Consider the following 12,195-nt stretch of genomic DNA (forward strand, 5'->3'; position numbering starts at 1 on the left):
ATAATATTGAGTACTCTATTGGATCATGAGTGTTTGAGCAACAATTTAGGCCTATATTTGAATGGTCTTTTTTTATATGTTTTCCTTGTAGCCTACAAATAATGAATAGTATTAGTATTGTTTATAATGTGACATTGTCTTCGTTTAATTTGTTACATTCTAGCTTCTGTGAAGTTTTAAATCGTTTTTAAATGTTGCATTAAATTCATTGTTTTGCAATATTCAACATTTCTGAAATATTCCAACAACGAAGGAAGCCTAGTTAGGCCATAGTTGTTGCCCATTTGCAAGTGGTAGGCTACAAATTATGTTTGTAAAAGTTTTCCAAATGCTAGTGTGCTTTTCGTTGAAATAGATGAACAGAAGTGTTTTAATGTCTAACTGTAGACACTGGCGAGCCGCGCGTTTAGCCACGCTTATTACATACAGCTCTGCTGAATTCCCCTGCGCTTTATGCATGTTTATAAATTAGTATTTTCGTCCGGTTTTCTTTGAGCTCGATGCCGAGGAGCCTATATAGCCTTTTCCTCGGAGGAAGATTATCCCAAATCACTTTGTACGGAGAACAGATGCTGTCCCGCTCTCCCTCGCCTGGTTTTGACGCAGTGGAAAAGGCAAGGGGGTTTGAGTTGAATTGGAGAGGCGCGGAGCTGGAGACCGTGTGGTGGTTTTGGAGCCATGGTCACAGGCAGCAACCACTCCCTCTCTCTCGCTCATCCATCCCCGATTAAATAAAGAAAATGGGTTTTGACAGCTGACCTCCTCCCTGGCCTTTCTAATACTTTCCAATTAATTTGCTGATCGGTTCCCTGCTTGGGACCGACTGTACATCCATACATATTACGTCCCCCAAGGCGCTTTGTTTCTAGGTAGTATTATACCGCAGTTATCGCGGGTTGGCTATAATCTGTTGAATAAAGCCGCGCGCTGTAATGGCGGTCACAAACGATTACACCCCAGTCGGTGAAGGACATTTGTTTGTTGCCTTAACAAATCACAGAGCTTTGACGGAGGAAAAGGAGAGAGAGTTGGTGGGGGGGTAGACTGTAATAATGCATTACAGTGGTGGTGGTGGGTGGGGGGGTAGACTGTAATAATGCATTACAGTGGCAGCATGGAGTGTGTGATGTAAATGATGTGATGAAGGTCTAAAGTAACGGTGTAATTACACCGTCATTTATCTACTCCGGCTGTTTAAACACTTGGACTATGTATTTATAATGTCCTTCACGCTGGGTTTACTTATGTCCGAATGTTTGGTTCGGCTAAAGTCTCGTTTTATGATTATGAAATAGATGTTTGATTAGCCTTGTTTTTTTTTGCCTATATCCGTTTATTTATTGAATTATGCTATAAAACAAATTGTATGGATTTCCTATTGAAAATATCGAATAATAAACTTAAATGCAGAATATGGAACTTTAAATCGTTTAATTTTAGAGTAGGCGATTAGGCCTATATGAATTTGATTGATTTAGCAAAAAAATAAACACTTGTCACCTTTCTCAATTTATAGCCAACTTGAAATGTGCGCTTTATGCTGCAGTTTATCCAGACTTTTAAAGTGTTATCTTTAAATGTTTGTAATTTTCTAAAAGTCTCGATTAAAAGACTAATCAGTCCAGATGATTGAATAGGATACATCGTATTATTCGGAAAGATTTCGATTTGTAATTTTCCAACAACTCAAATGAATACTTTCTTACCTGTGTGTGTACCATGCATGGTCGCCTTATGGTCCTAAATTAGCCAAGCAGACGATACAAATACCTATACTTTTTTATATATATAATATATATATACCTTTTACAGCTAATATAAAGGAACGTCTGAAACGCGCATCGTAAACAGCATCTTTTGGAGCTCTGCAGCCGCGTGGTGTAGAATCCTCGTTGTGCGGTGCGAGCGGTTTGTCTCCAGAGTATTGTGGCTCGTGGAGGCTTTGAAGTCTGTGGCCTTACCTCGCAGGTGCTGGGAACTGCTCGGCCAGTCTGAATTATACCTTCCCGCGTCGAAAAATGTACCAAGGGACCCATGTAGCCCACCGTTCCCCTCTCGAGCTGGGTTCTTACAATATCGTATTTTATGCTTCATCGTTTTAACAAGCTCCGACAACATCCGCGAGCCCTTCTCTTCCTTTTCCAATCCTGCCGGCTAAAGGCACAAAACTTTTTCCCCTCCTCTCCTCTCCTCACACTCGCTTCCTAATCCTAGGCTTTACGAGCTCAGCATTAAGAAAATTCGACAGCAATTTGGGATTAGACAAAATACTCTTATTACAAAAGGTTGGTGCAACTTGATAACTTGATACTTGTTCGGGGTTTATCACAGTCTCAACCAACATCAGGAGGAAAAACAAGAAAATCTGGCCTCAAATTTTCATGCAGAATTTAAGAATTACACGTCTCTTTTGTGTTGGGATTGAGTACTATACATTTTTTTGCATAATGACTTCACTCGTGGGAATGAAATCGTCCTCGTGGTTTGTTTGAGTGGGTGATGGAATTTAGTCCGGGCTGGAACCATGGTCAAGGCCTGGGCCTTCTCTCTCTCAATTCAATTTCTCTCGCTCTGCCTCTCGAGTTGTAATAACACCAGGGCCTATAGAGGCCACGGCATCACTATGCGTCTATATAGACTTTCACACACAACTCAACAAATAACTTTCTTCCTCCTTTTCGTTTCCCGTCCACAGCAGCGTCTTTCTTTTCAAGTGTCGATTACTTTTTCTAAGCTATAGAAGGAACCGAAAGGCTGTCTGATTGGATGGGCCTATATAGTACACATGTCATTTCGTTCCTACAGGCCACGGTCACTTGCTTTGAACATTTGCTCGCTTTCAGCTCGCACCTCAAAATGAGTTGATTTTGTGAGATCAACAAAAGAGGCCGAGCGAGTTCTTATTAACGTCCAGCGAGCATCTCCTCCTCGCGACCCTTTCAGAAACGGTTATGGCAACAGTGCACCCCCCATGATATTCTGTTACGAGTATTTTGTTGAGGGCATTTCTTTACGAGGGGGGTTGCAAAGGGAGATTTAGCAATTATTGGATTTGATTCCGTGGCTCGAGAATGGATCCCGTCTTTTTCTTTTTATGTGTGCTGAATTCATTTCTTTTTTTCCTGGATCGGTAGAGTTTTCCTTGGTTTTCTTGTCTGTGAGTTGAAGGTCTATCCCTATTAAACTTAACGCCGACCATTCTGAAATGTAATTCTAAGTGGGGGATTAGAACTAATTCATATTCATGAGCTGGAGGTCACAATAAAAATGAAAATGGATCAATTTAACTTTTTTCCCTTTTATTTACGTCACATTCTCTCTTTTGAAAGACATTCCTCAAATGTATTGAATGGAATATGTTTTTTTCAAAGGATAATTTATACGTGCTTTCTCATCGACCGATTCTCTTAAGATAAATGGGTTATATGTTGTTGGTCAACTAACCACGGAATTAGAATATAAATGTCTTGGCTTCTTCTGGCTGGAACAGCGCCATTTAATGTTTTTTTGTGTGACCTGAACATAAAGGCCCACACGCCCCGGCAGAAATATAGGCTGGAGAAAAAAACATCGACTTGCTTAAATGTGTATTATTTTTATGCTATTTCTGGTAGCCTATTAGTTCTGTGTTTTTGAAAAATATATATATTTTTAAAATAAACATTGAATTCGAAATACCAAATGTTTTATCTGGACAAGTTAGACATCTCATGATGATGATTGTAAAACGTATTTTTTCCCCCAGTTATTGACAATGTTTTAAAAAAGTATATTCGACTAGGTTATAGCTTGCATTTATTCTCAACCACAGATTAAAGAGTCGGTTTTGGGGCCTGTTAATTTGCACTGTTGCCGTTCCTTTTTGATAAAAGTATAAATAATAAAAGTCTATTTAAGAATACAATAATTGTAATTTCTGTCATATCCCTTTTTGGTCTCCAAAATAGGTAAACCTAGCCTATATAATATTTGCCATATTAGTTAGATTAGAATTCCGTATTGCGTCAGGCTGTTCATTTGATGCGTAAATGGTCTGTTTAGACGAGTGCACTGCAAAAACTGCTCGTATGAGCCACTTTGCCAGTCTGTCTGAAATGTTTTCCGCTTTTGAGAATATGTCCGGGCTGGGTTTGTCCGGGTTTGTTTTCTCGACCGAAAGGGGAGGGGCTTCTACAGCTACTCTGAGCGCTGAGTGGCAGCCCCCACTGTCTGTCAGAGAGAGGACGCTCACTGATTGGATAGAGTGGGCGGCTCGGCAGGTGTCCTACGCTCATAGAGGGGCAAGGGTAGTGGGAATGTGATCAATCTCCATCCGTCTACATTAGCAATCACCTTAACACAGTGACAGACACCACGCAAAACTCAAGCAAATTAGTTTGATTTATTTGGTTTTTAAAAACCCGGAAACCTTCACGATCGACTAACAGGGAAACAACGACAGGGCACGCGCTGGGTGAGAAGTGAGAACCAATAGGCTACAACTCTTCTCCATAATGCACAGTTTGCTCTGTATTTGTTTTTGAGTTGCCGTCCTGAGTTCTCTGTCTTCGGGTTGCCATCCAGACTTCCTCGGTATTGGTGGATAGCCGCATTGGGTTCATCTGGTCGCCTTTACCAGGCTACTAAAGGAGAGAAGCTTGGGGATAGGAAGGAGAGAAAAAGGTACGTTACTTTAATGCTTTAGATTGAAGTTGGAGGATAGTTTTTCCATCCTTCTTTGTGTGTAAATGAGTTTGTCCTGCATTTGAAACAACCTTTAGGCCAAATAAACACAGCCTGTATACATTTATCAATGTCTCCGATTGCCACACAACGCAACCAGTAGGAAATACAGGGTAGAGTCCTATAACAATATGTGCGCGTTTTGATTCGTACTCCCATTGTCTAATCTATTATTAAATTAATTATCAATTAATACTTGTCAAATCCCCTGAGTGGGCGACTTCAAGTTGAATTCGATTATTTTTTTTAAAAACGAGTTGTCAACTTCTTCGAATGTAACTAGGGCCTAATAATTTTAGATTTTCATTTCAATTGAAGCATGCTATTTTCTTTTGTGTGTGTGTGGGGGGTGATAAAATGTCTAAACTACTTAGTAGATAATTGGAGAGGCGTGTATGGGGTTTTGTTAAATTTATTTTGCTGATAACGCGTCTTCTGAAATGTTCACCCCTGAGGATTAATTTAAATTCTAATTGGGTTCATTTGCACGAATATGTCTCCTTTTCAAATCACTCCTTAAACAGAGCAGGGGCTGAAAATGTCGTTTTAAAGAACCGCCCGAATACACAGAAATAAGAGCCGCGGTTTGGGCCGCACAGCACGGGGGCCAGATAGTCATCACGCTGAATAGAAGAGATGAGTTTCCGCTCGTTAACGTCAATTTAATTTCCAGCTTTTTAATTTTGGATTGTCCCCCCCCCACCCCTCCGTGCACGTTAGTAGCCTAACGATAATTAGAAGTGGCAAGTGAAATGTTGGCTTCTAAATGTCAACAACCAACCGATACAGTGACGCGTGGCCATGTTTTTAGGTTATACCTTTCCAGCTATATTGGGCTACTCAAGGACTCCACTTTACTTATGCTAAACTAACTTTTTTGTTGTTGTAAAAGAATGAGCCCGAAAGCTCTAAATAGTAGTTGATAGTAAAACAATTGTTTCCTAATTGGTTGTCATTGAGGGCTCAAAGACTGAGTTTCTATTTGACTGGTTCAGTTTGAGAATAAATGAGACTATGGGAACGAGGCCTACTTACACGTACACAACCCCGGACCAGAGCAACTTTCTTTGGCCCTATCAAAAAATCATTTCTCAAACTGGAATTATTAACCTATAGCACCATAGTTTGACACAGCTCTCATCGAGCTATATATATATATATATAACTATTTTCTGAGTTGATTTAGTTCGACAGCCTACATGCCACGGGGTAAAAATGACATACATAAATATCCCGATAGCCCAACACTTAGGCTATTTGTTTTAACAAGATGGACAACAACCGAATGAATTTAATGAATACATTTTTCTTAAGATTATTTTTTTGGTATATACAAACGACATTTAAAAAAGACACATAAACACAGTTTTAACCAACAACCGAATGAATTTAATGAATACAAGATGAATCATAGATGAATCATAGTGAGTATTATAGTCGGGAATACTAAATCAGACCTGTACTGTAGGTCTAAATTCAGAGAAGCAACGAGGAAAATGTTATTTGTAGATCACGGAATGTCCAACTAAACAATATTAAGTTAAACTTTGGAAATCCTAACCAGGCCATTCCCAACGCATCTCAAAGGAAGACAAACAATATTTAGTTAAACTTTGGAAATCATAACCAGGCCATTCCCAACGCATCTCAAAGGAAGACAAACAGCACTGATCCAGCACTGATGTACATCGAACTATTTGTCTTAATCCATACATTTGTATTTTTGCAGTGCACTTACATCGGCCCCTCTCTCGTCAAGCTGCAACATCGGGGGAAATCGAACTATTGGCAAGATCTGGGGGGACCCGTGACTGCCTCTAGCATGATGTCATACCTCAAACAGCCCCCCTACGGCATGAATGGCCTAGGGCTCAGCGGCTCCGCCATGGACCTACTGCACCCGTCTGTGGGCTACCCAGGTAGGGATAAGCGCCTCGCATCCGCCCGTGTTTGAGTGGAATGTGTTAGCAAAACAGGTTCTGGATGTCAGGCTAGCTCGGTGCTCGGCCCATCGCCCGGGGCTCACACACTCTGAGACGTCTCTCTCCAAATGGAAATGGAACCAATAAGGACAAACCTATAGGCAACCTATAGTCAGTAACCAAACATACGACATGTCTGAACAGCCAACGATAATGTCCGCAGTGTTTAGACCTGGTCCGGGCTTGAGGACACCACATGTTGGATAAAGATAGTATTGATTCTGAGCGTAAGAGGCAACAACTCGAAATCAAACTTTATTTGAAGTGGATTTACGCATTGTTAGCCATGGAAAACTGAAAATAAATAGCCTAATTGTGGAAACTAAAAATCGATTGTATTTTTTGATAGTTACATTTTTGTATAGTTGGTAGGCTACATCGATATACAATTTGATATTTCTTATCTCATTATAACATAATGAAATGTTGACTGGTAGGACAAAAATAGACTAGCTCAATATTGCTCAAGTGGCACGAATTATAGTCTTCATATAATTAGTGTTTCTGTTCAAAATAGACAAATCATGTTAAAGCTTTAATTTCAAATCTCTCACTCTCTCTGTTTCAGCGACGCCAAGAAAACAGCGTCGTGAACGGACTACGTTCACGCGCTCGCAGTTGGACATCCTCGAGTCGCTCTTTGCTAAAACTAGGTATCCGGATATCTTCATGCGCGAAGAGGTCGCACTGAAAATTAACCTTCCGGAATCCAGGGTCCAGGTAAAATGTAAACCTTTTTTTAAACTGCATTCGCTCTGCTTTTTGGGAGACAGGGATTCATTAATCTCAGGGATTGGTTCAAGGATTAGGGTTGTTGTAACCAACTCAATGACGCATAGTATAGCCGCCCACCCCTGTATCCCCCTCTTATGTTCCATGGAAAAGATATACTTTACTTAAGCCATACTTCTCACGGCTAGGAGTTAGCTTCAATAGTGCCGCAATGACGTTTCCCTATAAAGTCATTGAGTTTGTATTAGTGATTTGGTGAGCTATTGACTGGGTAGCCTCTATATACATATAGTATTGGCTATACCACGTGACTATCTGAGGAATGCTGGTGTTTGTTATCTGTAGTTTATTCAATAGTTGTTATCAAAACTGAATGCCATCCAGGGTAGTGATGACTAGACCTAAAATATGAACACCAATTAAAGGTTCACTGTTGGATGCCATAAAAACAGTCTCTTCCTCCACATATGAACTCCTAGTCATTTATTGGGTAAATGGCCGCCGTTTCAGCATCTTCGATATAGCTTTGTTAAATTTAACATAAGTCTCTCACACACAGTCCTATAGGCTACTCATGTTCTGAGCAAATGGGTTTTAAAAGGCTTGAGGTCGGCACCAAGGCCAACCTCTCACCATTTTTAAGTTGTTGTTAGAATGCGTGTGAAACCAAATGCTCTACATGATCCTCCCCTCTTGGTGCTATAGAGTTACTCTGCTCTGAAGAGAAACTCTATCACCTGTTATCTACAAGGGTGGCATCCCAAATGGCACCCTATTCCCTACATAGTGAACTACTTTTGATCAGTGCCCTATGGGACACCCTATTGACCCTGGTCAAAAGTAGTGCACTATGTAGGGAATAGGGTGCCATTTGGGACACACATAAGGTATGAAACTAGAGATTCATGCTGCTAGAAGGGAACAGGCCCTGGAAATTAACATTGATACCTAATAACACCAATTTACCTCCATAATGTTGTTCTATCAAGGCCTTTTCCCTTTAGAAATGTACTGTGAGAGCCTGTTGTATCGGATGGCTGGGTTGCTACCTCTTGGTTTGGTTCAGTTTTAATGTTTGATCGATTCTGTTTGGTTCTAGGTGTGCTTTAACAGTTGATTCTCTGTTTGGTTCTAGGTGTGCTTTAACAGTTGATTCTCTGTTTGGTTCTAGGTGTGCTTTAACAGTTGATTCTCTGTTTGGTTCTAGGTGTGCTTTAACAGTTGATTCTCTGTTTGGTTCTAGGTATGCTTTAACAGTTGATTCTCTGTTTGGTTCTAGGTGTGGTTCAAGAACCGCCGGGCGAAGTGTCGGCAGCAGGCACAGAGCGGCAACAGTACCAAGGCCCGTCCGGCCAAGAAGAAGTCCTCTCCGGCGAGGGAGAGCACCGGGTCGGAGAGCAGCGGCCAGTTCACCCCGCCTGCCGTCTCCAGCGCAGTCTCCTCCTCTTCCTCCTCCTCCTCCACCAATCACGTGGGGGCGGGCCTCAGCAACACCTCTACCTCCATCAGCACCGTCTCGTCCATTTGGAGTCCCGCCATCTCCCCGGGCAACGGCCCGTTAACACCCGCCTCCGCCCCGCCGCTCGCCGAGCCCCCAGGACCCCCGTCCAACGCCTCCTGCATGCAGCGGTCGGTCTCGGGGTCGGTCTCGGCCACCTCCTCCTATCCCATGTCCTACAACCAGACGACAGGCTACGGGTCCTACAACCCTACCCCGTCCAGCTCCTACTTCAGCGGGGTGGACTGCGGCTCCTACCTGGCCCCCATGCACTCTCACCCACACCACCAGCTCAGCCCCATGACGGCCTCTTCTATGTCGGGTCACCCGCACCACCACATCAGTCAGTCTTCAGGACACCATCACCACCACCATCACCAGGCTTACGGAGGCTCTGGCCTGGCCTTCAATGGCTCAGACTGCTTGGATTATAAAGAGCAGACAGCGGCCTCCTCGTGGAAACTCAACTTTAATGCCAGTGACTGCTTGGACTACAAAGACCAGGCCTCCTGGAGGTTCCAAGTCTTGTGAGGACTACAAAGACCAGGGGACTCATGTCTTGTGATTGGTTTACTTTTTCTTCTCCCTTCTGTATTTTCTCTCCTTCCCTATTTGGTTTCCTCACTCATCATTGGTTGATTTTTAAAGAAAAAAAAGTAACAGCAATTATAGTTTGGATGGACAGAAGCTAATTGATTGGACTTATTTTTTATTATTTTCAATAAACGGTCCCTTTTTACGCTTATGAAAACAACTTGAGAGAGGGCTGTGGGCTTGATTGAAAAGTCGTTTTTACTTTTGTCAATGAAGAAATGTTTCGACCTTTTAACTATGGACTGTTTTAACAAATGTTGTTTCAACCAAACTTCTGTGACCACTAGCGTCCTCCTGTCCTGGCTCTGGCGATGCACTCATGTCTGTCTCTGGAAAGATGAGGATTACCTACCGTCACCGTGCCAGTGCACGCGCTGCTTACCTCCGTCCATTTCCAATCAAATCCTGTTTTTATTTCTGAAATGTGTTATTTTTAGGATGAAAGAGATTTTAGTCAGCGACGTAAAGGCGTTGAAATATGTATATATGTATTTGGGTCAGTTACAGTGACCACGTTTAGTTGGTGTTTCTGAATTTGAAATAGTTTAATAAGAACTTTGAAAAAACTATAGCCGATGTAAATCATTCCAAAGATAACGAATTGGCCATGAAGTTCAATTTTTTTTATTTACGTTTTCCTTTATAGACAAAAAAATGCATTAGACAACTTGAAATGTCCTGGAGAAACGAAATAAGGAAATATAAAAGTAAAACATAATGCTCAATCAGGACTGCAGTTTTTCAAAAGGAAAATATCTTTTTAAAAGTAAAAAAATATTTCAAACATACCTCCTGACTCTGGCATTTGTCAATCGTAAAATTTGACATATTTTAACAATAGCACTTGACTTCCTGTTGGAGTCAAATGAATCATTTTTAAGAATGTGGATTTGCTGTTCCAAGATGCCAGTGAAATGTTGAATGTATCTCAAGGCGAACACCCTTATCCATTCAATAAAGATCCGTCAACTCATATTTCTTAGTGGATTCTGTGTTTGACCCGAATTAGCCTACAATTTCACCCAGTGCTTGACTTGGACTGATATAGGTGCCTGTACTGGTTTTATGTGCAGGTAGGCATAGCCTATTCTCTAATTTATGTAGGAATCCTGTTTCCATGTAAACAAGTCACACTTTGTTTTATATGCGTGTTGAACTGTTAATTAGACTAAGTGTAGAGGCCTAACGGGGTGAATTGATGCAAATGACTCCCATAATTAAAACAAGTTCAAATACATCGTGTAGGCCTACAGGACATGTTACATTTAAGAGTGTTTATTTAATCCCTGTGGTCAAATTGAAACGCTGAAATCACTTATTGCTTTAGGGAAATTAAACGTATTTTTTTTTTTACATGCAGCGTTAAAACGCTTTAAATATTGAGTCTGTCACATTTTGATCACGGAGTAATTGAATGCGCATATAATTACAAACGTGCGGTTTTTCAGTGTAGCGCCGAGAGTCGCGTTTATTCAAAATAACCTGGAAGAATTTCACCGCCTCTGATGCGGTAATTACGTAGGTGGGGCCGGGTTAGCGGGTCAAAAAGCGGAGAGGGAGGCAGCTCGAGGGCATAAACCCATTAAAAAAGGGAAAATCGGCGGCGTTTTGGCAAGGTTGTTAAGACGTGCATGTTTTAACAGTGTGCGAAGGCCACGCGGATAATGATACTGTCAGAGGAAGATCCAACATTGTTGAACTCTGAAGGCTGAAGACCAAAAACAATCTTTGACAAGGCACCGTTCTTTATTAGTTGTAGGCTTTGTAGTTATAATAGTTAGAATTGGACTATTTCATTTTAGCGGCACAGGATCTTTCTTCTAGGAATACAGGCATAATGCACAGGCCATCTATTTGCAACAAACCTGAAAGTTGATTAAGGGACCTATCAACAAATCCCAGATTGCCCCTTTAATGATGAATAGTATGCAGTACCAGCTAAATAAACACACTGGTTCGCATCCCAAATGGCACCTATATGTCCTACATAGTGGAGAATAAAAATGGAATAGGGTTCCATTTGAAATCCGCAGCCTCTTGATAACTAGAACATTATACATGTTTGTTCGAGTATGTCTACGTGCGCTTTGAGACATCTGCGACACCGCGAGAGTACACAAACACGCCGGCAGGATTTGTTCAATCTGCATCAAACATTTGCAACCAATCTTGGGTATTTTTTTTAAAGGAATTCGAGTATTCTGTAGCCTCGTGCTCTTACGTGAAACACTTTCCAACAAACACGACCAGGACTTGAGAATTAGAAATTGGATTTGGCACAACGGAATTGGTTTGACGCATAGGTCAGGTGGAACATTCGATTTAAAACATTTTTCAGAACGGTCCATTTCATGGTCCCTTACTTTATAATTTCGTTAAATAAATAGTTGCCTATGTCTCCTATATTTAGACGATGAATAAACATAAGGCTACCATTTCGTTTTAAAAATACTGTTGGGATTTATTAATTCAAAAGATTTCTCTAATTATGTAAAAAGTAGATGATGTAATGTGTTGCCCTATTCGGTTTAAACTCGCATATTCCATACTCTCTCACTATCTATCCTGTGCTGTCCATTACTTCTGTATAAACTAATCACGCAAGGGATAAGAGACTGGATTAGCTTGAATCCCTTTTGTTTTAAACATCCACCCATGAAATAAAAT

General features: G+C 41.1%; 1 protein-coding gene across 1 annotated transcript; it reads left to right on the plus strand.

The window, feature by feature from the left end:
- Window positions 1–4,293: 4,293 nt before the first annotated feature.
- otx1 (orthodenticle homeobox 1) lies at window positions 4,294–10,503 on the plus strand. Its single transcript, XM_065023019.1, has 4 exons — window positions 4,294–4,662; window positions 6,452–6,641; window positions 7,273–7,424; window positions 8,716–10,503. Exons 2-4 carry the CDS (start codon window positions 6,545–6,547, stop codon window positions 9,463–9,465), a joined length of 999 nt encoding a protein of 332 aa, XP_064879091.1. The 5' UTR covers window positions 4,294–4,662; window positions 6,452–6,544; the 3' UTR covers window positions 9,466–10,503.
- Window positions 10,504–12,195: the final 1,692 nt, after the last annotated feature.

Source organism: Oncorhynchus nerka, linkage group LG10 (genome assembly GCF_034236695.1).
Source record: "Oncorhynchus nerka isolate Pitt River linkage group LG10, Oner_Uvic_2.0, whole genome shotgun sequence".
Lineage (NCBI taxonomy): Eukaryota > Metazoa > Chordata > Actinopteri > Salmoniformes > Salmonidae > Oncorhynchus > Oncorhynchus nerka.

What these genes read in the sequence shown, in the direction of transcription:
- otx1 (XM_065023019.1), top strand. Translation starts at nt 6,545, where the DNA reads ATGATGTCATACCTCAAACAGCCCCCCTACGGCATGAATGGCCTAGGG. An exon ending in CCCGTCTGTGGGCTACCCAG is followed by an intron (nt 6,642 to 7,272) that starts GTAGGGATAAGC and finishes TCTCTGTTTCAG; the next exon opens with CGACGCCAAGAAAACAGCGT. An exon ending in TTCCGGAATCCAGGGTCCAG is followed by an intron (nt 7,425 to 8,715) that starts GTAAAATGTAAA and finishes GTTTGGTTCTAG; the next exon opens with GTGTGGTTCAAGAACCGCCG.